Genomic DNA, 26547 nt, shown 5'->3' with positions numbered 1-26547 from the left:
GAGGAGAATGACCCATTAAATAACAAGAGTGCGAACATAATAATGAGCATTATGATTATCATTAATAGGATTTTCTCTATTTGTATTTTACATCCTTTTGATTTGACTGTCAAAATTAGCATTAGCAATCTGCCTTGGCAGCAATAATAGAAAGTTTCCCTAGGTCGATGCAGTGACGCACAAACTGCAGAGACAGCAAACTATGCAGGTCATCAGCGCTTTTTCCACTAGTATGGAGAACAGGATTAGAAGGATGGAGCTGTGGGAGAATAAGTTCTACCAGTTGCTTCGCTGAGTTTCCTGGAAATGAAATTCTTTATCTTTTTTTATTACCTGTTATTAAAGTCACTAAGTGTTTGTAGTGATGGCTTCACCAACAACACAGGTTTCACTTTAAATTTGGTATTTCATATTCTGCACAATAATCTAGACTGAGAATCAGCCTTACAAGTTAAATATACATTAACTAGATTTTTGTAAAGTGCACCCAGTGATGTAACTCTTGGTGTCTAAAAAGTGCCATGCTGACACTAACATTTATATAATTTAAACCTTTATCATAGTTTGTCCAACAACAACAGGAAAATAAATTCAATTTTATAGGACACTATAGGATGGACCGACACAAAGCAAACATACTTGGAAAGTGAATTGGAAATTATTTGCTGTTCTATTTGTTTTTACTAAAATAATTTGAATTTATATGCATTCATCTTTTTTTCTGATTTTCCTTAAGAGTGTCTGAGTTCACCCGCGTGATATGTAACATCAGCAAAACTTCAGCTGTTCTGGAAAGGACTCAAAGGTTGAATTTAAAGTATCAGAGAACAAAACCCATCAAAAAATTAAGAAAACACCATAAAGTTTATCTTGTTTCCTGGGGGAGTGGTGATCTAGTGGTCCCACAGGGTTAGGGTTAGTCCCACACACTCCCACAGACTGCAGCTCTGGGTCCTTGAGTAAGACCCTTAACCTCAGACTGCTCCCCGGGCGCCGCACAATGGCAACAAACTGCTCCCCAAGGGGATGGGTTAAATGCAGAGGGTTAATTTCGAAGCTCTGTACTTGTGACAGTGTAATGACAATAAAAAGTTAAAAAATTTATAAATAAAAAATATGTGGAGAAGAAGCAGGATTTAATTATTAAACATAACCTCAGGCTTGGAATATATCAGATATAGAAACCAATGAAAACAAGTATGACAGCCACCTTACTGTTAGAGCTGCAATAAAATAGTTTAGATTAAATTTTAAACCTGCGAATTGTTGTTTAAGTCCAGACCTAAATCTAACTGGAAACTTGTGACTTTAAAGTAGATGTTCACAAATCTTTTCTTCCACAGTTGTAAAGCATAAAAAAGTGTTAAAATGTTATTCTTCAAATTTGAAAAGCTGTAGACATCCCCAACACCTGTAATTGTAGCAGCAAATGATCGTTCCATAAAACAACGGCTTAAGGGGAGAAGAATGCAATGATGTCACACCTGAAGTTTATTTACCTTTTTTTTTTTCATTATCGGTTTTAACATTAAAGAATGTGAAAAAGTTAAAAAAGAGTTTTAACCCTTTGTCTGTTGGGCAGTTGTGTTGCTCTTTGTATTTCAGCATCACCACATGGTGAGACAGCCTGCATAGCTGTGGCTTTTTAATGCAAGAGAGGAGGGAAAAAAGTAGGAGAGTATTTCAAAGAAACGCAGAGGACAGGGACGATGACTTATGTCAATAATCACATTTTGTTAAAGGGGGTTTGTGGATGTGTCTGTTATTGTGCTGGTGCGGCATGCCAAAGGGTTCAGTGAACAACCTTTGACCTCTCACTGACTCATTAGTTGAAACAGTGAGCAAAAAAAAGCAGGCTGTGACCTAAACACGGCCTCAGTTGATGTTTTACGATTACCTCCTCCAAAGCTGAATTGTTCCATTGAGGATCTCTTTTTTGTTCTTTTAACCCTTTTATCTTTTTCAGATGATGATTAACCTGATAAGTCAATTTGTTTGTCTTTTTGAATAAATAATTGTAGGAATGAATCCTAATCGATGCAGCAGCACTGTTCTTTATCATATTTCAACCTTTCTTTAATCAATGTATTATTTTCTTGGTATATCCTGCCTCTGACAGTTGCATATTACATGCCTGTTTAAGAGATATGTTTCTGCCATGACATTTAAGCTTCAAGTCTATGTAATACAGGAAGCATTCCTAAATTTAAAAGCTGGGTTTGCAGTTTGCACTTGACTGGCTTGGTGGTTTACCAAAGATATCCTCTAGATACACAATACAGCACAGTCTAATAGTGCAAGAATGCCTTTGATTACCTCTGCTGATCATTACAAAGCAGCTGAATTGACCATACAGACATATTCCTTCCAGTTAAGATGTGGGAATGAACCTCATACAAACTCTAAATTAAAAGGATGTAATTTCATAACAACTTTCAGACTGATTAAAAACCAGTTCTGCAATAATAATTTGTAGCCGACACACAGGTTTCAACCTACCAACAGAATATTTGGCGAAGACATTGCTGTCATTCAGGAGCAGCATGGTTTCAGTTTCACATACATAAGGGCCACTGAGCCGCCTCAATCAAAGTTCAGGAGTTCAAGGTTCCCTGTTCCGTTTGGTTTCTCCTACATGAATAAATACTGTGTTAGTGTTATCTATGTGCTTTCCAGCATGACCAGAAGTATTTTGCAAGTCTAGTGAACCATCAAGGAGTTTAATGATGTTGCACTGACTCTAAGCCATTCATACTGCTAGTAATGGTAATGTACCCTCTCACACAATCAATCCAGATAAATTATTTTGTGAGTTTAGAATAATAAAAATTGATCATTTGTCTTTGCTTAGTATTATATTCATTTAAATAGGTACTGTTAGCTTTGAGGCAATGCCAAAGCTGATTATTCAGATATCTACTAAACTCAGAGTTCTCCTCTGTCTGCAGCTTAGAAGAGCTCTAACTGTGTTTGGGGGGAAAAGGCTGCCCTTGATAAAAATTAAATGATAGTTTTCAGAAATTACACAATAAAAACATTTTAACAGCTGTTTAACTCTTAATATTCTATACTCTCCCTAAACTATAAGATACATTATACATTATAAATAGCAAATGTTTCTTTTTGTTTTTAATCAGTGTCCTGTCTGGCGATATGGCAATAAGAATAATTGTCTTGATGCCAAAAGAAGAGCCCAACAGACTTTGCTTTCACAAGTGGAGCAGTACGGCTATCGCCATTGTGTTCCACTTGAAAAACAAATGTTTGGTTTTAAGATCCAAACTTCTATTTTCATTCAATTTGTGGCAGAGGGGAGATAAATGAGACCAACTACCAAAACATTGTAAACTTTTGAGAAGACTTATTTCATTCTTTTGCAATCTTTAAATAAAATCACTCCCAACTCCAAACAAAATTAATAACATTACCAGATGATTATTAAATCAGCCGTGTGTTACATGTCCCAAAAGACACAAATTCATCAAAATCAAGTGCACTGTATGTTCTTTAAAAATTAGGATTTATTTATGATCCTTTTTATGAGGACATAAGGTTCCTTTTATTTATATAGAATTCAATAATACAATTCATTGGTCTGGGACAGTTCAAGAAGTCCAAAATGCTTATAAACTTCTACAGAGCTCCACCTCAAAGGTATATAATATAAAAAAACAGTACATCACTGATTAGACCTTTTTTTTGTAGGCAACATTTGTATCCAGTTTATCGTACTTTCTGCTCTTGTAGAAGCAGTGGAACCAGTGGGTGTTTTAAAATCACCCACTGTGGTTCCTGAATAATGATCCTGACGTTTAAATCCAACGATAATCACTCTCTTCTACGGATTTAAATACAGCTCCAGTGTGACATTCAGAGTCCTGAGTCAGACTAAGTGTCTCAGTAAAGTGTCAACTGTTTATTGCCGCTGTCTGTCTGTGTTTATGTGAACACGTCTGTGTTTGTTTGGAAGCTTTCCTGTGTATGCCCTTCCGTGAGAGTGATAAGTTGCCTCAAAGCAGGTTTCACCCGATTTACTGTTCTGTATAGTTTAGGCCACACTGAGTCTAAAGGACACTATTAAAACAACCTTCACACCCTTAGATCTTGAATGATTTTTATACAGGGAAATGTAAGGCATGATCAATATTAGGATGGAGTGTGCGTGGGGAACACAGCAGGAAGACAGAGGATAATGGTGTGTTTAAGAATGAAGATCCATACTGTATAGCAGTTGTGGCTGGCCAATAGAGGGCGCTAGGGCGCCGCCCCACCCACCCAATCATCTTGATTAAGACATAAAAACATAAATAAATAAAAATCAAATTATAAAATTAGAATATTTCATAATATATCAATATATTTTTAGATGTGCAAGATTAATATTTAATCTTTAATGGTCTTTGCCCATAGTCAGTAGCTCCTCTTCAATGCAAAAGATAGGACCATCCGGGACGCATCTCTGCTCATTTTTTCGCATTTGGAAAAGATTGCAGCTTAAGGATCTTTTGGACTTGTGAAGGACAGAAAGTATAAAACCTTTGAATTAATTTGCTTGTCATTGTTCATTGTTTATATTATTTTGTCATCCTCTGACAGTTAATATTATTAATATTAATATATTTTCAATTTTATATTTGGTGTTGGTCTTCATTCAGCTCCCAGGCTCCATTACGAACCAATCTTCTGATGCTACCAACCGTTGATGACATTGTGAAGCTTAACTAATAGTGTTACATAACGCTCCATTCTGTTTTCCCTCCTCCTTTTTCAAACGTCAGAATCTGAGCCAGCATGGATTGATTTGATGATTGAGACAGGTATAACCGATTTAAAGCACTGTTCAGAAAATGTTATAATGTTGTTTTTTGTTGTTGGCATTCATGTTAATATACTGGTGTGATATCTTAGTTTACATTTGAATGGGTTTTGATATACGTCTGTTTGTTAACTCTGTATAGATTGAGGGTGAAAAAGTCTCTTTATTTTGATTTTAAAAAATTTTCAGTGCTGTTCTTGTGCGGGTGATACGAGAAGGAAAAATTAAATAAAAATACAAAGCTTGAAAATAATGAAAAAAAAAAACAGACAATGCAAGAAAAGCTCTTATATTCTAACTCTTTTAGACTTCCTCATTTTGAAAATGAAATCTTTCTTCTTCTATTTCAGAAACTATTAAACATTCTTTTCACCATTCATCGCCCCCTCCATTACTTTCTCTTTCAGACACACAAACACACTGAAACCTGAACACACATAGTCCATCTTCTGGTCATTTGAAACTGGAGCCTGAGTTTAGCATGAATGGAGCTCGTTGTCTGTCTACTACAGCTGTGTAATCACACTGATGATGGGTTTGCTTTACAAACACACCCACACACACACAACACACACCCATTCTGCACACTTCATATAACATATGGGAATACATGTAAAAAAAAAAAAAAAAAAGCTATATAACACAGGGGGAAATCAATTAAATACATGCAAGCAGATTTTTGGCAAGCCTCCACATTTTGATTGAACATTCAAATGTAAAACTTAGATATATAAAAAAGAAAAATGCACAGGATTATGCAAAGAACTTTAAAACTTAAGAAAGATGTATAGCTTTGCATGTGGTTTAATCCTGGGTGGTCTTGGGGACCTTGGTAATCCTAAATAAAACTAGATTTGACAAGAGTACTTGTATGTATGACTCTCTATGACAATAGACCAAAACAAAAAAATCTCTGTTTTAAAACCTTAACTGTGAAGCTAGGAAAAAATAGCAAATCAAATCTGCATCTGCAATATCTACTAAGATGGAGCTTTAGGATGCGTATATTAATTCACCTCCTTCTGCAGTGTCAGTTAGTATTATAGATTATGGTGTTTACAGAATAGTGGATGTTTTTTTTTATTAAAAACTGCATTATGCCTTCTAAAATAAGACACAGTGCAGCAGCAACCTAACAAATTTTATGGTAATACTGTAGCTCAGTAACAAAATTGTTTTGATATCTTCTATGAACCTTTTGGTTCTAGGCAGTTTTAAGAAAAATAAAACAGCAAATATTTCTGACTTTCCATGAGAGCGTAAATCTCAGTCACATTGGGTTTAAAATAACTTGATTTTGAGGAAGTGATCTCAGCACATGGTAGATCTTAAAGTAGGAGTGCTACACCTATTATTACATGTTATCAGTTTCCGTGCAGTTATTCTGTCTTGTGATGATTCCCATGACTCCAGTGGATTAAAAGGTAGTATTGTGTTGTGCCGGGTAGGAGTGGACATCTCCACAGGCCTCTTATTTCTCCTCTCTTCTTGTACAGTGTCTGATATAGACTGAAAGGTGACCTGATAGTAAAAGTTCATGAACAGGAAGTTAAGAAGTTGTCTTTTTTTTTTTTTTTTTTTTTTTTTGGCTGCAATAATTTTTTAACCAAATTAATTGATTTCTAATGGTTCACCTTTTTCAATTCTTTTATTTTTCAGAGAAACATTTGTGTGTTTTTGTGTTTTTTTTCTACCTTATAACCCAGAGACTTGGAAGAAAGATAAAGAAAACAGGACTTACAGTAATGTCCTTGCCGGCCCAGTTACACTCCTCTCTCCAGTCAACAGGAGCAGGCCAGTAAATCTGAAAGATCAGAGAAAAGGTCAGAAAAAAATCAGCTCTTTAAAATCTTTTTAAATGCACATTCAGGCCTTCTGAGTGAGGTTCTGTACACCTTTTTAAAAACATATGTTATGATGAAAGGTCTTCATTTTGACTGCCCATACTTTTCCTCAGCTCACTTCCTGTCTCTTCCCTCTGTCTAGGTCTGTTATTTCCCATTTCATCTACTCCTCTGATACCTTCCTCCCCTGCAAATGTGACCACAGAGAGTAAACGACATCAGCTATGGTGAACCTGCAATCTGAGGGCATAAATCAAACTCACCCATATGCCAAAGACCAACAAAGTGTTCAAATCCGACACGGCAAACATGTAATTTCATCCAAACAGCTGTGGACACATGTTCCCACTAGACTGTACTTTGCTTGAATAGCACACATAACTATAGCTTTGTTGGTGATACTGTACATTCATATTGTTAAGGTACACCTGTTCTTCAGAGAGTATTTTTAGGACGCTGGAAATATAACTTAAAGAGTAGATTATGGCTGTAATGTGATGTTATGTCTGATGTTTCTGTAACAATCTCTTTTTGTTTATTCAAAGGTTTTTAAATTGTGTTAATTGCACATTATTCTACCTCTTTGTATGTGCTCAGTGGCTGGTCATGAAATACGTTTGATAACACTTCCTTCAATTCCTCTCATCTCTGTGCACTCTGCTTTTGAAAAGGAGACACTAACTTATTCCTAGAAAGCAAACAATATAATGAATATTAGAAATAAATTCACCTTTCTTCCTTTTAATTATTGCCAGAATTATATATAATATTCTGGTTCCTGATGAACATGAGCAGCAGCAATAGAGCACTTATTTGTTAAAATAAAATAAGTTTTACAATATTTTTTATGTATGACAAAAAAAAAAAAAAAAAAAAAAAAACAATGTTTTTTTTTTCCTTTTTGTCTGATTTAGCATTAAAACAACTACTATGAAAGGATTACATCTACAATCTACTACAACCTATGGCGAGGGGAGGATTAAAATATTATTATCAATGGGAAGACATACAGCATTCAAACATATGTGACAATTAATCAGGTTTACCTTGTGCTCTTGTTTGGCAATATTGTCCAATGAGAGTGACAGCAAAAAATTCTTGGCCCCCACAAAAAGCCGGCCCCTCTCTTCATCCAGCAGCATGGCGCTGAAACAGCAGGAACGCTCCAGTTCAAATCGTCGCACCCCGTGGTACTGTTGCAACTCTATAAAGGAATCATTAACAACAGAAATCAAGTTTTAAACTATCCAAAAGCTATTTTTTTGTTGACATATTCATGTTAATACTCCTAAGAGAAGCATCTGATAATAGTTTGAATTGTTAAGGCTACAGCTATAGAAGAAATACAAATAACCATGCCATAAATTAGCCAGAATATATTCTTAAAGTGTTAAAATAGGTTATCACCTAGAAAATCATACTATTGATGCTAAAATAAAATAGTGTATATCTATTCCTTAAATGTTTTTTTCTAAAACATTCAATCCACCCGAGCTTTGTTTATTTAACATAATTTTAAAAATCATACAAGACCAAAGTAGCATACGTTTTACATCAAACACTGAGGTACACTTTACCCGCTGACCTGAGAGGACAGGAGGGTGCATGAGGGTAGAGCAGCAGCTCAGACAAGTCAAACAGGCGGTAAGAGGATGGCAAAACAGAAATCACACAGCAGGAGGGGCATGGGTAAAGAACAAATAAAAGGATTTTTAATCATAACATGTACAGGCAGACAGTGGAGAGAAGGTAAAATAGGGGTAAAATGTCGTCACAAGTTGATTAGGCAACAACACAGGCTCCTAAAGCCGTAGGAGCGTATCGTGCACTTCAAAGTATCCATGTAACAACTAAAAGCTCTTTACTTTAAAATGTTGATGGCTTTCCAAATCCATTCAAAGGTTAAAATATATAGAGAAAGCTGTTGAGTTCAATCTTATCTTGTCATTTTGGTGTGAAAGCACTGTAACAAGTAACCACTGCTTATTTACTGCTCTGATACTGATGCTTGGCCACATGGCTCAGGTCTACAAATTGTTGCATTTAATCATTCAAAACTGTTGAAGTAGAAATCTGTTTTCTCTTTTCTGTCCTTGAAAGAAACCTGGCTAATACTACTGATAAACTGAGCTGTTGCAGACCAAGAGACTACTGATCCAGTCACTTTAAGGGGGGAGAAAGTCTTTTTAAGTCCTGCTGTAAAAAGTTTGATTATTCCCTCTCTCTTAGATCAGGTATTAATAAAATTAGGTGGAAATCTTTTTATGCAAGAATTCATTACAGCCTAATGAATACTAAACACTCATTAGAGCTTAATCAGTTTAATCATAAGAATCAGAAACATTCAAATAGTATTCTTTTAGTTGTGATCAGAAGAAATAGTCTGTTAGTTCTTATATTTGTTGTTAATTAGCCTAACAAGAATCTATAAATCTATAATTAGTAAGTGCATAACTGCTGGTCTCTGAAACAGGGGAGGCTCAGTGATATAAAATACATTTAAACCTACCGATTGCATAAAAAAAATGTTCAAACAGATTAAACACATTGATGAAATCTGCTGTTTTGAAGCAGTCTGAAATAATAAATTTCAGAAACCATGCAAGAGTTCAGTTCATAGACTCTATAAGGTTTTGTGTACTATCCAATCAGGGCCCTACTTCCTTTCTGGTTGCTTCAATGCACAGAGTATAACAGTTCCGACTAAGGATCTGCATAGAGAGTAACTGGCATCGTTCTGTCAGTCTCTATGCGAGCAAAGGGGAGATCACGTCTGAGAGCGGGCTCAACGGCTGATTAATGCGAAACTTAGCGATGAAATTTAGTGCATTTTAACACACATTTAATTCAGTCTAATGACTACATTTATAAAGTTTAACAATTTAATATTAGACCAATTGTTTTTATGATATTTACAAAAGGGATTTAGTCACATAGCATTCAATGTAAAATAACCACATTTTCACAGGAATGTGTATTATTTAATAGATCATACTTTGATTCTTCGAATTGCTCTTGGTGTACACTTGGTTTATATTTATACACCAAAACTATATATAAACTAAGTTTATTTTTAGCTGCATTTTGCTGATTATTTTATAGGAAGGTAAAAAACTATTGCCAAATTTCCTATTAAATTGTAATGAGACTGACTGAGTAATTATTCATACAATTATCAAAATTAAGCAACACCAATTTTACATATTTACAATAAACTGAATGGGGATTCCAGTGCATTCTCATTTACACACCTGCTGAACGTGAAACAAAATGGAACAAACAACATTTTTTAAATTTCTTATGATGCTCTCTGTAATGTGAAGGTCTATAATTGGATTAACCTTTGGGTTTCTCCCCCAAAGGAGTGTCTTTTAAAAACAGTCTAACAAAGCACTGGAGACAGAATAATGTAATATATCCAATGCCCCGTCAGACCCTTTTAGAGAGCACTTATTTTTTTCCAAGATCTTTATAAGTTTTGCTTCACTAGTTTGATTTAGTTTATTTCCATTGTTCATAATATTTCTAACTTTTGAAGGCAAATGTTGGTTTACAATTAGCCTAGTAGTATCAAACTAGCATTACATTCTTATTGGCAAATTTTCTAATTTATAGGTTGGGTGATCAGAATTTTATATTTATTATTTTCTAAAGTTCATAACAAGGCTGTCCTCTAAAGCAAGTGACATCTTAAAGGGACTGACAATATCCTTCAAGAGTAATAATCTTAATGGAAAACATAAGTGCCCCTGCCGTTACAAAACTGGCAAAAACAAAACAAAATAGCTGAGCAGAGCCCAGAAAAATCTAGCTTTGCAAAACTCAACCCATGCCAGTGGAAAAAAGACATGCTGTTGGCCAGAGAAGCTATAAAAATATCCTCCCCCGTTGTCCTAGCTTAAATGAGGAGTTCAACAAAACAAGACCAAAGTCTTATTAATTTACACATGTAAAAGGCTTTATTAGCTTGTTATTGTTCTAGCTCTGACGCCATGTAAAAGCAGCCTGCATGACATCAGGGACTTTATAACCCATTTTTCACCATCTTATGGTTAAAATAACCTTGTGTCTAATAAAGACGTATTGAATTGAAAATGACAGACTTAAATCAAATAAATGGTAAGAAATAGTGTAGACAACCTAATAAATGCAGCTGTCTGGTTTTAGCTACACTTTAAAAGTGACATGCAGTAACACCAACCTTAATAAATAAATTCTGGGATAACAAGAGGTTCTTTGAAGTATTTATAAGAGTACTTTTAAAACTACCTCACAAGTAACAATTAAGGATTGTATTGGGAAATTGTTTTATTTTCAGTTAAAGGATTTAAGTAAATTACTTGATGGTCTCACTATGTCACTTAAGGACAGAGAAAGAATTGTTTTCTTCCATGATATCCAAGTTAACTGAAATAATCAAAACTTTTCTTGAGGCCGGAATTTTGTTTTGGAAACTCAGAGGTCTGTCGCCAACCTTGATCCGAATCCAATATGGCTGTTGCTTGTGTAAAGCATCCTATAAGGATTCAAGGATTTTGACAGTCATACTATCTGTCATTTTTATGCTTAGTAGAGTGAGATTTGGACTTAGCTCCCATTTCAGCAAGCTTAATACTGAAGAAAAAACAGAAACAGATTAAGTTGAATTAAGTATGCATGAATGTATGTGGTGTCGGATGCAGGAGTTTGCCCTGTAACCGGTTCAAGCACAGGCTTTCAATGTTGTTGTGTCCTTGGGTAAGTATTGCCTATTGATGATGGTCAGAGGGCCTGGTGGTGCCTGTGTACGGCAGCCTCACTTCTGTCAGTAAGCCTTAGGGCAGCTGTGGGTTGCTCTCATCAGTGTTTGAGTGTTTGTGTGAAGAATTGAATGACTGAGTGCCCTGACTTGACCAAAGCTCCTTAGACTATATTGCTATATAAGTACAGGCCATGTACCATGTTGTGGAGCAGCATCCACCTGCATCTGGATATGTAGAGATCTGAGGCGAAGGGAAGAATGCTCCTTACAGTCCTTTGTACAGCCTGGAAGCTTGTACAGTAGCATCCATTCAAAATTTCCCCACTTTCCTTGATGGGCCCTTGGCTGGTCCTTGAGGGGTCCCCTACATTTCCTTTTTAAACATCAATCTTTGTACTAAAATATTCTTTCTGTCATGATTTGTGGACATTAAGATCTTCAGAAAAGTGTCAACTCCTGGTCAGACCCTGTAATTCAGTGAAAGGGTGGAGTAAAGAGAATATGCACCCCCAGGAGAAGGAGGGGGCAACTCCAGTGGCTGGGAATTGCAGGAAAGTGAGCTGCCATTCAGCTGGCGATTGACTGTGAAGGGCCATTTTGAATTGCTGCTACTGTAAGTTACTCAGTCTGGTAATTGAGCTCTATCCTTTTGAATTCTTTTCTTTACTAAAATAAAGGATGTGATTATTTTAGTTAAGTATTATTAGTTAAAAAAAATTTAAAAAAAAAGGCATGCTGGAAGTGCTCAAAAACAAAAGAATAAGTATTAGACATAAAGATTTATATTTTTAACATGAGAGGCAGTTAGTTAGTTTGATGTCTTTCTGATATAAATCAAGCCCAACCTGTATGGAGGACCAACTCTACCATATTTGAAAATAAATACAGAAATAAATAAATGCTTAATAAATAAATAAGCATACAATTAATTGCCCCCAAACATATAATAAACAAATAAATATAGGTAGAAATTAAATTATACAGTGAGACATAAATGTATGAATCTCTTTTAATTAGGTTCTTTCATCATTCGCCTCAGTTATAGTTACCTTATCTATTTATTGCCCGTTATAATCTTCAACTTTATTTATTACTTATTTTTTAAGTTTTTATTTGTGTGCATGATATAATATCTTTGTTTTATTTTATTTTTTTTGTATTTTTTTACCCTATATATTTTTACCCAATATCATATTTAGTTTAAAACTGCTAATCTGTAAATGTATCAAAGTATTGGAACGCTTTTGTAAAATTATTTAGATGTATTGTTTAGGTGAAATTAAACCATTTCTAATAATCCTTACTTGCGCAAATTTTTTTTTTGAAACTTTTTTTTTGTATGAAAAGAGAAAAATTATTATGTTAATAATGAATCCAAAATAAAAATAGACCTAATCATTTCACTGCCTAACGTGCATGTCACTCTGAGCTAAAATTGAAGCGGGCACATATTTCAGTGGGATAGGCAGCTTGCAGGGAGCCTCTGGTCCTTGGAGTGACTCTTCAGGCTGTAATTATCATCTTTCAGTGATGGCACAAATCCTTGGTTTTATGTGGCTGTGCTGGGCACAGAGTTGCCTCCTCTAACATTAAAAAGCTTGAAATGGATACACAACTGCACCACTGTGTCTTTAAGCTGTCTGTGTTTGTGTGCGTTTGTGGTATCTGGCTTTTCGCTAATAGTTTATAAAATTGTGTAGTGCTAAAGCAAACCGACGTTTATAGAAAGTTGGTCCTTACCTTTGTATGAAAGTTTCATGCGTGGTGAGGTGGAGGAGGAAGAGGGGGATGAGGACGAGGAAGATGAAGCACGGGTCACAGAGCTGGAGGAAGAGTATGCAGCAGCCATCCCGAGGAGCAACAGAGAACTGCAGGTGACCACCATCATCATCATCATGGTCATCATTTTCAAACCCTTTAAACCAACCTCTTTAAATTTGGTTTTAGTGGTTTGAGTGCTCAATATTTGCACTGAAGGACGATTTATTTATCTGGTTTTCATCCAGTTCTTTTTTACTTAAAAAAAAAAAAACTGTAGTTCTCAGTTTGAAAAGAACCAGTCTTTGCTTCTTGTTTGTAGCTTCCAAACCTCTTCCTTCTTTTCTTGATATATCCGCTGGTGCTCTTATGAAGGACAACTCAGATCACCTCTCACATCCAAGACAGGACAAAAACATTCCGCCTGGACACAAGGACCTAAAAATAGAGACGGGGAGAAAGAAACACGGTTCAGAAACTGCTTTTGCCAAGGATGCCCTTGTGTACACACACACAGATACACAAACGCTGAGGTATATTTAGTCTGAATCTGATTGATGCTCATGCCAGGGTGTGTCAATGCCAACCTCTATTATGGCAATACACTATAATCCTTTCACATTGCACTAAGAAACAGAGGAACAGAGTCCAAATGACACACATACTCTACACATACACACTCACACTGACAAAAGAGATTGAGTTAGCATGTGTGGGACATGGATATGCAGCAAAGAATGCAAAGTTGAGCACAACCTCTCAATGTCGGGGTCACTGCCCTCTCCCACATTTCTTTCTCCACTTATAGAGACTGTATCAAATCATACCATTGCTCTGGTAAGTATCATCCCCCAACGTTCATCCACCTTACAAAACATCTGCAGGAGTATCAAGTTTTTCAAAGTAATATAACACTGTAAGTTGAAGTGAAACTGTGTTATTGATTCTGAAGTACACATTGAAACATGAGAAATAGCAGTTTGAGTGAGTTTGAGGAATTCAGAATCAAAAATACTTAACAAGTGATTTTTTCGCACCTCGAGGACCCCTCTCAGTGAAAAGTATCCATGATTGTCCAAAAGTGGAAAGCACTATAACTGATTATAAAGTAAAAACAATTTTTCTTAGTCTCTTTATTTGAACATTTAATTCGTATCATTTTAAGCTTTCCATCTCAAAATCAAATAAAAAAACAACATGAATATGTTGCCGGAAGTTAGTAAAGAATCAAAATAAATACAAGATAAAATTATACACTAAACCTGGATTTAAAAAAAACTGAAGTTCCTCTGAGTAACTCCCTTATAAATACAATTTAAACTTGATTAATTGGAAACAAAATACAGAACAAAAATCAAAGTCAGACTGACTCAATAAACCTTATAATTTTTCACATCAAGGCACCTAAGCTGCTTTGATGAACACCGATAGCTCAGTGTGAAACAGAACTGATCCCAGACTGTTCTTTAGATCCAGTCTGTTCCCCTGCTTGGTTTTGTTGTGTGTAAAAGCTGAAGGTAAACTCCAAGAAAAAATAACTTTTTGGTTGAGAGAAGCTGGCTTAATTTTTATAATTGGGTTCTCACAAAGCAAAACAGGTCCCAGTGCTATTATATTCTACTGCGTAAGAAATACATTTATTTTAACGTAGCCCTTGCAATGCACTCGGGACCACTAGGAGTATGCGTACCCCCGGTTGGGAATCACTGTTGTAGAGTACCCACTAGATGCATACACATTTCTTTCAGTACTTTGGACTTTGCTGTTGGGTCGTTAGAACAATAAAGCCTTTCACTGGAAACAGTCTCCTTCCTTATATTGAACCTTATAGCAAACAGACACCATCCTTCTCACAGTTTCCCCTTGTTGTTGCCTTTCACTTGTTAGACTCTCTAACATTCAGTATGAGAGTTAAAAAAGTAAACTTCTGAAGCATGCAAAGACTTGGGTCCAGAGTTAAAGAATGAAAACTGAAACACCAATGAGAAATCAAGTAAATTTAATCCTGCACTAATAATGACCTAATGCATTCATATCTCTTAATAATATTGTAATACTTGTGCAATTTGCTATGCATTCCTTTCATACAAACAGTTTGTACCAGTATTGACCTACCACTAAAAACATTTTTTACTCCAAGAAAACCATTTCTACCCCTAACATACATCTTTTATTAGAATTTGTATTTTTTTTTTTTTTTTACCATAATCATAGGCTGAATGTAGTATCTTTATAGTCTACTGTCTTAGTAAGATAAGGTTTTTATTTTATTTTTTCATTTTGCAAATCTAATGTTTCATTTTTATTGTGTTAATGTTATTTCTGGGGTAGATTCCATTGTATTCCTTCTTTTAAGGTTCTTAAATAGAAGGAAGCTATTTTATTAACTTAGGGGTCTGGGATGTAAAGAAAGACATACACGTTGGGAATGAGGTGGGGCAAGGATTCAGGAGCTTTAAAAACAAACAAGAAATGTTTGAAATGAATTCTACATTTGACACACAAAGAGTGTGAAGGGGATAAGACAGCAATGATGTACAGTAGAGGTGTCGGATGGAATACGGGCAGCTGTGTTCCATACAAGGTGAATAATCTTAAGGGAAGACTAAGAGACACCAATAGAATCAACAACAATACTAAAGTCTAAAGCTAAAAAGAATTACTATCTTCTTTTCAAGTTAAGGTGAATTAAGAAAGGTTAAACTATTGATAGACTGTGTCTAGCAATAGTAATAGTCATATTAACGCTAAGTTGATAACACAATTTTTTAGTGGCACTACCCTCAAAAGCTGGGGTTAGGAATTAAAAGTAAATATGAATCCCAAAACAGGCAAAGGCAACTTACACAAGCATGCACACACACAACTCCGTCAAGACTGTTGGCACTCAGTTTATGAATAATAGAGCCATTGAGCCGTTGAGACAGGAGAGCTCTCATTGGCTCATGGCAGCCAGACCACAACACAACGGCGCAGAGCTGAAAGGAGACATAAATTCTCCCATAGCCTGTGGTATACAAAAACAGCAGCATATATAGGAACACATATAGACACTCACAAAGGTTATGAATGGATCTATACATACATCCAAGCGCTGAACAGAATGCAACCTTATCCGTAACAGTTTAAGCAAACACAATAGTCTTAGTTACATTTGAACAGACACATATCAGAGCAGTTATAAAAACATTAAACTGATCAAACATAAAAAAGTGTTTCTTTGTAAAGCAAAAAGAGAGAAACAATTGGTGTTTTTGTGTTTACAAAACTCAAAACATGCTTGCAGCATCTTTAGGGAGATGGACGTCAGCGATCTGGTCAGCTGGAGCTCCGTGACTCAACAACAGGAACACAGTCCAGCACAGTTTGTTTCACAGTTCCTGGGAGTCACATAGGCTTCAGTGAAGTCTACACACTCCTGTCGGCTTGTGTAAACCACACCACTGGTCCCATTGTCCCCTGTGAGTATCCTATAGTTGTGTAAGTGTGCACTACAATGTCTGATGATGCCTTCTGCGTTGTGCCATTATCAATTTAAAGCATTGTTTCCTTAAACTAAATGCAGAGTACAAATCTTACACATTTATACACTAGTTATCAATTTGCTTTCTTCAACAACAAACACTACAGAGTCAACAAACGGGTTTGCAAACACTCTTTTAAGCCTGAGTACTCAAACTCCCTTCATGCTCTATAACGCATCTTGATAACAAAAAAAAAAAGCCACCGGGCTCACCGACACTTGCATTCAATTCAGCTTCAATAGACACTGAGCGGCAGCATGCCAGGAGGGAATGGATTAAAAATAAAGACAGACCGAGATTCAAAGAGGGAAGACAAGGGGCCAAGCTGTCCTGTCAAAAACCAGCCTAAATAAGACAGCCAGACAAAGCAGGCCGCCTCCAGGGCGAGACGCGCCTTTGCAGAGAGAGGTTAGAGTGCAACAATATAGTACCTCATGCAAGAATGAATGAATGAATTTTAGCAACTTAACTTCTAGCCTTTCGCTCCCATAGGTTGAGACAAAGAGGAAATGTTTGTGACCAACGGTCAGATAGCAGAACATGAAATTAATCCAAATACTAGGTTTATGCTGTTGTTGGTAAAGATGCTGGGAATTTTAAACCAGACACTGTGTCAAATAGTAGGACTTAGGTTAGAGAATAGGCTTGAAGGAGCCTGTCCATTATTCCCTGCTCACCCTTTAAACTACAGGTGCTGGTCATAAAATTAGAATATCATGAAAAAGTAGATTGATTTCAGTAATTCCATTTAAAAAGTGAAACTTGTATATTATATTCATACATTACATACAAACTCATATATTTCAGATGTTTATTTTGTTTAATTTTGATGATTACAAATGACAACAAATGAAAATCTCAAATTCATCATATCAGAAAATTAGAATATTGTGAAAAGGTTCAAAATTGATGGCCCCTGGTGCCACACTCTAATCAGCTAATTAACTCAAACCACCTGCAAAAGCCTTTAAATGGTCTTTCAGTCTAGTTCTATAGGCTACACAATCATGGGGAAGACTGCTGACTTGACAGTTGTCCAAAAGACGACCATCAACACCTTGCACAAGGAGGGCAAGACACAAAAGGTCATCGCTAAAGAGGCTGGCTGTTCACAGAGCTCAGTGTCCAAGCACATTAATAGAGAGGCGAAGGGAAGGAAAAGATGTGGTCGAAAAAAGTGTACAAGCAAGAGAGATAACCGCACCCTGGAGAGGATTGTGAAACAAAACCCATTCAAAAATGTGGGGGAGATTCACAAAGAGTGGACTGCAGCTGGAGTGAGTGCTTCAAGAACCACCACACACAGACGTATGAAAGACATGGGTTTCTGCTGTCGCATTCCTTGTGTCAAGCCACTCTTGAACCACAGACAGCGTCAGAAGCGTCTTGCCTGGGCTAAAGAGAAACAGGACTGGACTGCTGCTGAGTGGTCCAAAGTCATGTTCTCTGATGAAAGTAAATTTTGCATTTCCTTTGGAAATCAAGGTCCCAGAGTCTGGAGGAAAAGAAGAGAGGCACTTCATCCACGTTGCTTGAAGTCCAGTGTAAAGTTTCCACAGTCAGTGATGGTTTGGGGTGCCATGTCATCTGCTGGTGTTGGTCCATTGTGTTTTCTGAGGTCCAGGGTCAACGCAGCCACATACCAGGAAGTTTTAGAGCACTTCATGCTTCCTGCAGCTGACCAACTTTTTGGAGATGCAGATTTCATTTTCCAACAGGACTTGGCACCTGCACACAGTGCCAAAGCTACCAGTACCTGGTTGAAGGACCATGGTATCCCTGTTCTTAATTGGCCAGCAAACTCTCCTGACCTTAACCCCATAGAAAATCTATGGGGTATTGTGAAGAAGAAGATGCAATACACCAGACCCAACAATTCAGAAGAGCTAAAAGCCACTATTAGAGCAACCTGGGCTATCATAACACCTGAGCAGTGCCACAGACTGATCGACTCCATGCCACGCCGCATTGCTGCAGTAATACAGGCCAAAGGAGGCCCAACTAAATACTGAGTGCTGTACATGCTCATACTTTTCATGTTCATACTTTTCAGTTGGCCAACATTTCTATAAATCCTTTGTTTTTATTGGTCTTCAGTAATATTCTAATTTTCTGATATGATGAATTTGAGATTTTCATTTGTTGTCATTTGTAATCATCAAAATTAAACAAAATAAACATCTGAAATATATGAGTTTGTATGTAATGTATGAATATAATATACTAGTTTCACTTTTTAAATGGAATTACTGAAATCAATCTACTTTTTCATGATATTCTAATTTTATGACCAGCACCTGTACACAACCACCTGATCCTTTAAAAGATAAGAAAGAAAAGGTAAAATTGTTGGTTAGTGGGTTGTTTAAATTACTTTGTTTCAGTCTAGAGAACACCTTAGTTTATGTAAGATAACATTACCTATTAGCAATTTTTTTCCAAGGTCAATATTTGTTAGTTTAATTCAGATTAGATTAATTTTTTAGTCCATTCATTTTCAATCTGATCAAATCTAAAGCTGAAGTAAACTAAACCTAAACAGTTATCACAGTAGAGCTGGCCTGCGCACGCATGGTGAACATGAAACCTTTCAACCAAAGATATACAGAGAAACTTGATTTTTAACTTAATCCAACCTGGCTAGTATGTGGCTGTTCAGAAACAGAAATTCCATCCTTTCCAGAATTAAATATGTCTCACCTGGAATAAGAACAGCACTCATCCCAAAGGTGGTAGAGAATGAAGTTTGAGTCAGTATAGAAATGCAAAGGTAAGAAATGCTTCAAATAAAGACAATATCTTTTTATCTGTGTTGAGAGTGAAAGGCAAAAATGGCAAGAATGGAGCAAAACAGCTGTGTTTTTTTACAATTCCTAACCTTTAGCATCTCTCTTGAATGGAAACATGCAGGATTTAGAAGCACAGCAATGTCAAATCTGAAATAATTTGTCCTTGGTTTGAATGTTCAGTCTCACCACTGCACTCTTATATTAAGATTAAATGAAGTGTTAATTCAGGAAGGCTGGAAATAGTTATTTTAAAAGTTTTCATAATGGATAATAGCAAAAAAAATCTGAACCAATTGGGACAAGTTTTTGCAGCTCAAAGCGACTGGAAATCATCAGAATCCTGAGCAAAGTAAACCGTACTACAAAATAGAAATGCGTTAATAGCGTTAAAAGCGTTAAAATCTTTGATCGGTGTGCTGAGTTTAAGGCCATAGCCAACAATGTTTCGTCAACTAAACCAAGGAACCAATGGGACTGTATTCAAGCCTGGACTGAGTCGGCATATTAACCCAGTCTTGGGATATGTTAACATGGTTGGCCTTAGAGTGAAGCGTCAGTTTAAAAAAAAACAAACAATGAAAAACAGGTTTTTTAGAAAATATCGTAAAAGGAAAATAAGAGGCACAGCAGATGTAGGAAGGAGTACTTAGTGTAAAGGACATGACAGACATTTAAATGAAAGGAGAAAGGTTTAAGGAGCAAAAATAATGAGGTTATAATAACAGGAAAAGAATAGAGGACATGTGAAAGAATGACAGCTGGGAAATAACCAATGGAAAGAGAAAAGCCGTGGAAAAAAAGGTGAACGCTGAACTGTATGAATACAGGAGAAAGAAAAGCCGAACTGTTAGAAATCTAAGGGACAAAACTGAACTGAAAAGGAATAGAAAGACAAAAACACCATTTGAGACTGGAAAAGGAGTTGTGAAAGGACGAGATGTTGGGATTTAAGCACTTCAGGCCGGCAGCATGCCTGCATCCATACAGTCCCACGAAAAGAATGAAAATGTATAGGGATGGAAAAGAAAGAGTATGTGATAGAGAGAAAGGAGCCAACTGTTTTCCCTGCAAAGAGAAAAGACTTTCCCTGGCCAGCAACCAACAAGTCCAAGCCTCCCTGCAACTGAAATGAAAGGCAGGAGAGATGGGTGGAGCAGAAGGAAGAATAAGAAGGAGTGAGTGAGGTGGAAGGAGGGAACGACACTTTATAGAGCAAAATGCCAAACAGCAGGTAACTGGTGGGTTCGAGCTCAGTTTGATTGGCAGGACACATTGAAGGCAAGAGGAGGGTGGAAGCCAGAATCACGTTACTGAGTGTTAAGCTGTAAGCTTTAATAGGATTTTACATCTCTGCACCATGTTGGCATATATTCACAAGTACTGCACTGTTAAAAACAAGGAAACCCTTAAGAAGGGGTAGAGTGAACTTTAACAGTGACTGAAAGGGTGAAAAAGCATACCAAATCAGAGAGAGAGAGAAGCTCAGTGCAGACACTTACCTACAACCGTGGAAAAAAGGATCTGCAAAGTTTCTATTGAAACCGAGGACTACTTGTTTGGTGGATATATATATATATATATATATATATATATATATGATTATTTCACTGTCACAAGTTTGGTTTTTTGTTTAAGTATTTTAGAGGGAGCCTATAAAGCCTCCTCACAAGTTATAATGTAAATCCTTTTATTAATGGGCACAATGGGAAAATTCCCTCTGCATTTAATCCATCCCCTTGAGGATGTGGTGGACTGCCATTATGTGGCATAGGGGAGCAGTGTGGGGTTAAAGGTCTTCTGATCAGGGACCCAGAGTGGCAGTCTGCTTGGATTAAACCGGGTACTTGCAACTTTCTCAACGCACAAGTGCATTGCTCTAACCACTAGACCAACACTCTCCATTAACTCTCTACCTTTAACCCATCCCCTTGGGAAGCAGTGGGCTGCCATTGTGCGGTGCCCGGGAGCAATGTGTGTTTAGGGTCTTTTGCTCAGGGACCCAGAGTGGCAGTCTGTGGGAGATGGGCTTGAACTCAGAACTTCTGGATTCCTAACAACTAGGCCGCCACTTCCCTAAGTTCATGGATTTACTTAGAATGTTTTTAATAAAAAAAAAATTGAAAGCTTTTACCTTAATAAGTAAAATAATGATGAACATAAAATGGAATTTTAGGCACCAGGACTGATTTCTGAATTTAAACATAAATTTAATTGGAGTTATACATACCAAGGATCTTCAACCTCTAGCTGAGGATTTGCACTTTCTTTTAAGGCCTTAAAAAGTGGCTATAACTTTGACATTTACATTGAATTTCCACAATGTCACCAAAAGGAATTATTACCTATTCAGACAGGTAATTTTTCCATTTGTCTGCATATACATTTGTAATGATTCTTGCATGGTGCTGTTGGTGTTGGAAGGGCGACTTGTTTTGGGCTCATATTGTCTCCATGAGATGAAGGTTATTTAATTATTAATTTACATGACTGTGGAAATCTTGATTTTTGTTAGGACTCCAGTCTGTGTGGTCTGCGTTTTTGTGTGTTTGTCTTCCTTCTTCCACCAGGCGGCGCCTGGTTCTGATTCTCCTCTTCACACACCTGCAAGGGGTTACCTCGTTAACGGAGTGCTCTTAAGCTGCTGACTGCCACTACCTCAACGCCAGAGTGTTTGCCAGTTTTGGGTACTCCAGCCAAGCTAAGTTTTGCTGAGTCAAACTGAGTTTTTGTCAACCTGAGTTTTAATCTTGTTTTTGTCTTTGCCTCTTGGCAGGAAGTCATCCTGCAAACTGGATTTTCGGACCTTCTCTCCTTGGAAGGATCTACTGAGCTTCAAACAAGCCGGGGATACTAACTGGAGGTTTGAATCCACTTTCCTCCAAGGAGTTGTTTGAGCTTCAAACTGACCAAGGGATTCATCTGCACCACAGTCCGTTCAAGTTCCGCAGGAAAACTGCGTGGCATACAGTTTTCTCCGTTTATCTACAAGCAACCGCATTCTGGGTAACCTTGTCCGCCCTCCGCCGTATGAGACCAAACACCGGAACACATTCCTCACCTACTGGAGTCTAAGAGTCAACCAATTCACTGGAAACGTAAGTCTGCCTACCTTTCCACCTCTTCAAGTTCGAGAATCAATTTTCCCACTGAACCTGAACTAACAGCAGTGTCTTCCCCTCACCTTTCAGTTCCGTTTGAGCAGTGTTCAGAGCAACACTTGAATCTCCACAAAACTTCTCAATAAACCTGTTAAACCTTTTCCCTTGTCTCTCTGGATTGGTTTATCCGCATGTGGGTCCGAGCTCTTGACAAAATCATGACAATTTTTACTACTTTTAAAAGTTTAATGACTTTATTTTCTTTTACATTTAAGTTAAATAAAAAACTGGGTTATTTACATTTGACGACAAAATTGGTCATGTATATTTTTTCTGGCTCCACAAAAGCTTTAAGTAGGGGGATTGTAACTGGTCCTGACAAAGGAAATCTTGTATCATGACTAACATTGCAAATATTTTTCTGTTTGAGGTTTAATTGTACGTTAAGTAATGTTATTTCTTTTAGAAATGTTAGAAATAAAAAAATTGTTAAAAACAATGTTTTTTAGCTGGAAATGTCAAACTTTTTTGTCTGGACAGATTTGGAGAGGTAGAAGAAAATACATTAGGCTTTTTTTTTTTAAATGTACTGACTATGAAGATTTATTTCCATACTTTAGATAAAATAAATGCCAAGGGCAGCAACAAAAAATGTTTTAAAAACTACGTTGATTTTTGAAGACAAAATATGATTTCTTTATTCAAATTATTCACATATTCTTTTCTTTGGAGTAGAAAGTTTACAGTCAAGGCATTATCAACACTGTTAAAAACATTGCAGAAATAACTCAACTTTTTTTCAAGTTGCTTTAAATTACCAAGAACAGCTAAAGCAAACGCTGTACACCACCCAGTATTTATTCTATTTTCATTCAACTCAGAATCCTATGACATCTTTCTACTGATAAAAAAAGGAACAATCAACGGTAAATTCATGTGCACCTGTTAACATAAGTAAACAAGTACATATAAAGCCGTTTATCTGTGGGCGCACTGACCATGCAAATGATTGACAGGGAAACTCAAGAGTCTGGCTGCAGAACTGTAATGTCAGGACCGGAAGTTTATTCCGGATGTTGTATTCGAAGCCTTCGGGAATAGCACGTGTTTGCTGCCGGGTTAGAGTTTATGACAGTGTTAAACTGAGATTTGGAGCAGTTTAAATTATACAGTAATAAAATCTTTTTATTTATTTATTTTTTGGTCATCTTGAACATTATGATTTTAATTGATTTTAAAGTACTAAATACTACATGCATGTTTTAAAAATAGGTTTACTTTATTCAAAAAAATATGTTCTGCAAAATAATAAATATTGAGCCAACAATAAATGCATTGTAAAAGCAAAATGTAAACTTAAATATTCATAACATAAAGTATGTTCACCCAACAACAGATGTATGCCATGGGTTTTGGTTCTTTTTAAGTTTTATCTCAGAGTTTTCATTGGTCTTATTTCCATTTTTGTGTTCTAGTTATTTTTGATTGTATTTGAGTTCTTAGATATTTCTTGGTTGCCCTCTTGTGTCAGTCTCCTTTTCCCTAGCTCCCTTCTTGCCTCTGTTCACTCCTGCTCCCAATCTGCTAATTAGCCTGGTCTTTGTTTCTCTCTCCTATATATTCTCCTCCTGTTCCGTCACTTTTTGCTGGTTTGTCGTCATTTCTTTGCCCCCTTCTTGTTATTAAATCTTCAAGTAACCACCTTAAGCTTCAGTGTGTGTATTTGGGTCCTGTCAAACCTCCAACACACTGTGACATTGTACTGATATTTTTGTCAGTAAAAAATTTAAACCTATATATTAAGTGCAAGAAAAAAGAGCTTAATTTGCTGAAATATGCAATTTATTAACTTGTATTGATCTTCTGGGAAATAAGGGGTTTGTAAACAGAAGCTGTTGAGAGCGCAGTTCACGTTGATATAATGCACAGTTAAACTCATGTATTGCTGAAGAGACTGACTGGACAAAAGGTCTGTAGTAGTTGCAAAAAACAAAGCAGCGTCTTTCTTTTCACTGAGCGCTCGAAGCGTTTAGATTAACAGTTCTGGTAGCGTAACCTCTGCAAAGTATTTGCGACTCGGCGGGTCATATTTCTGGTCACACACTTTTAGGATGTGAAGGGCAGGCTTCTCTACGGTGCGAATGGGCACCATGTCTATCGGTATATGAAGACCTACAGCGTTCAGACAGCTTTAGAAAATGAGGCGGCCAGGGTTTGTTGTCTTTTCTTGTCGTGGTTGTGTTTGTCTTTGCCCATGCTACCAACGCTGCACTCCTTAAGCGGGGAGCTGTGCCCCCTTTTTGTGGGGTAAACAGTAAACGGTGTGGCATGCTATCGGGCAAGTAAAAAATGCACAGGAAGAGGCTTCCTTGATTTTATGATTTAGCAAAATTTCAAATCGTGGACTTTTAAAAACATTAATTATTTTGATTATTTTGATTTATCACCTAGCCTTATACAGTAAGCAAAAACCCTCATAGGACCGCCAACATCCATTGTTGTTTAGAAAATGTCTTATAGGCCAAATGTCCTTTTCCATCCAGCGATCCAAATACACAGATTTATTTCCATGTAGCACATATATATTATTCGAGATAGGAGTTTGATGGGGAGTAAAATTGTGCGTGACAGGAAGCTAGCTTCTGGGGGAGTTTATCAACGCTACTGTACAGTAGCTTTTACGTTAGGCTTCGAATCAATTACACTTTTACTTTGAAAGTCTTCGAATTAAATTCCAGTTCTAACATTGCAGGAGACCTCACAGTGCAGGTCTGCAGTCAGCTTCCTGACAGTGCAGGTCTGCAGCCAGGGACCTGACAGTGCCGATCTGGGTCCTAACAATGCAGCTCTGGGTCCTGACATTGCAGGTCTGCAGAAACAGCCCTCTTGAAAAAGCTGTTTTTCGAACATACAGTCATGAAATTAAACTCTGAGATGGATCAAAAGAAGAAGATTAAACAATGAAACAATGAAAATCAAACTTGCATCTATTTTCCTGGTGACAAAAAACTGTTTTTGTGTGTCTGGTTATTCATTTCTTATGTTTTCAGAGTACAATGTAGAAATCAGCACACCATCACCCTCTGCAAGGCTGTAGAGAATACTGCACACATCTGAGTGGAAATCTGTGGTTCCACTGAATCAAAAATAGTATATTTAAGGGGCGTTGGTCAGTGAGATCTAAATTGCTTGTCTTCATAAACAAGGAAAAGTATGGTTATCTCACGCTGATACCTAAAAGTGGAGAAAATGTCCAGGGATTGCACTCTTTGCAATCATACACACTGTAGTAGAATTTCAACAGGCATGTAAAATGTTGGACGTGTCTTGTGCAGCTTTCCTGGATTGCAAAACAAAAACCATGATGAAAACGCACCATTAGGAGCAATTGTTGTGTTCTGATTTTGCTGAGAGATTTAGCCTTAGAAGAGCAGGTGATTTAGGAGAAGCATGGCAGAACATGAACACACTGCAGAGTTCTACAAACAATCCCATGATGGGAGCATAACCATGAAGCAAGTATGCAAATAAAATCAAAATATAACACCCTGATATGGAGGTGAGCCAGCGTTTAGTCTTACAGAGAATTACAGGTAGGTGGGCAGTACCTCATTTCACCTCTGTATGTTCAAAAATGAAAACAAACGGACCGAAAGGGGGGAAAAAATTATTGTTTGGAAGTTAAAGGGATTAATTTCAACTCATTATATGATTCCAAAAGAGAAACAGTGCACCACTAGTTTTCCTACAGTCTCACACAGTCTAACTTAATTGTCTAAAATGTGCAAATGTGCATGTGCAAAATATGCAAAGCTGAGCTGATTTACACCATAAGTTACAAAAAGTCTTTATGGGATTATATGCTAAATAAGGTGAACCAGAAAATGTAAGGCGTTTAAAGAGGAATGAACTGAGTAATCCGAAAGAGACCCAGTGAATGAAGAAGCAGTGAGGCCACACCACTCTGCTGGTTGCTG

The 26547-nt window shown here is 36.8% G+C and overlaps 1 protein-coding gene across 3 annotated transcripts in view; it reads right to left on the bottom strand.

The window, feature by feature from the left end:
* Window positions 1-26547, bottom strand: part of sema3b (sema domain, immunoglobulin domain (Ig), short basic domain, secreted, (semaphorin) 3B) — a 98602-nt gene that overhangs the window by 17664 nt on the left and 54391 nt on the right. For all 3 annotated transcript variants that reach the window (XM_038294081.1, XM_038294083.1, XM_038294082.1), the window contains exons 2-4: window positions 13142-13597; window positions 7707-7864; window positions 6558-6620 (exon numbers count right to left, since the gene is read on the bottom strand). In XM_038294081.1, the coding sequence (XP_038150009.1) occupies window positions 6558-6620; window positions 7707-7864; window positions 13142-13307 (387 nt within the window). In that variant the 5' untranslated portion in view covers window positions 13308-13597. The remainder of the gene's footprint in view (window positions 1-6557; window positions 6621-7706; window positions 7865-13141; window positions 13598-26547) is intronic.

This window comes from Cyprinodon tularosa, unplaced genomic scaffold, assembly GCF_016077235.1.
Source record: "Cyprinodon tularosa strain WSP-4 unplaced genomic scaffold, ASM1607723v1 ctg333, whole genome shotgun sequence".
NCBI lineage: Eukaryota > Metazoa > Chordata > Actinopteri > Cyprinodontiformes > Cyprinodontidae > Cyprinodon > Cyprinodon tularosa.
The sequence above is the reverse complement of the archived record's forward strand: the minus strand, read 5'-3'. Positions and strand labels throughout refer to the sequence as shown.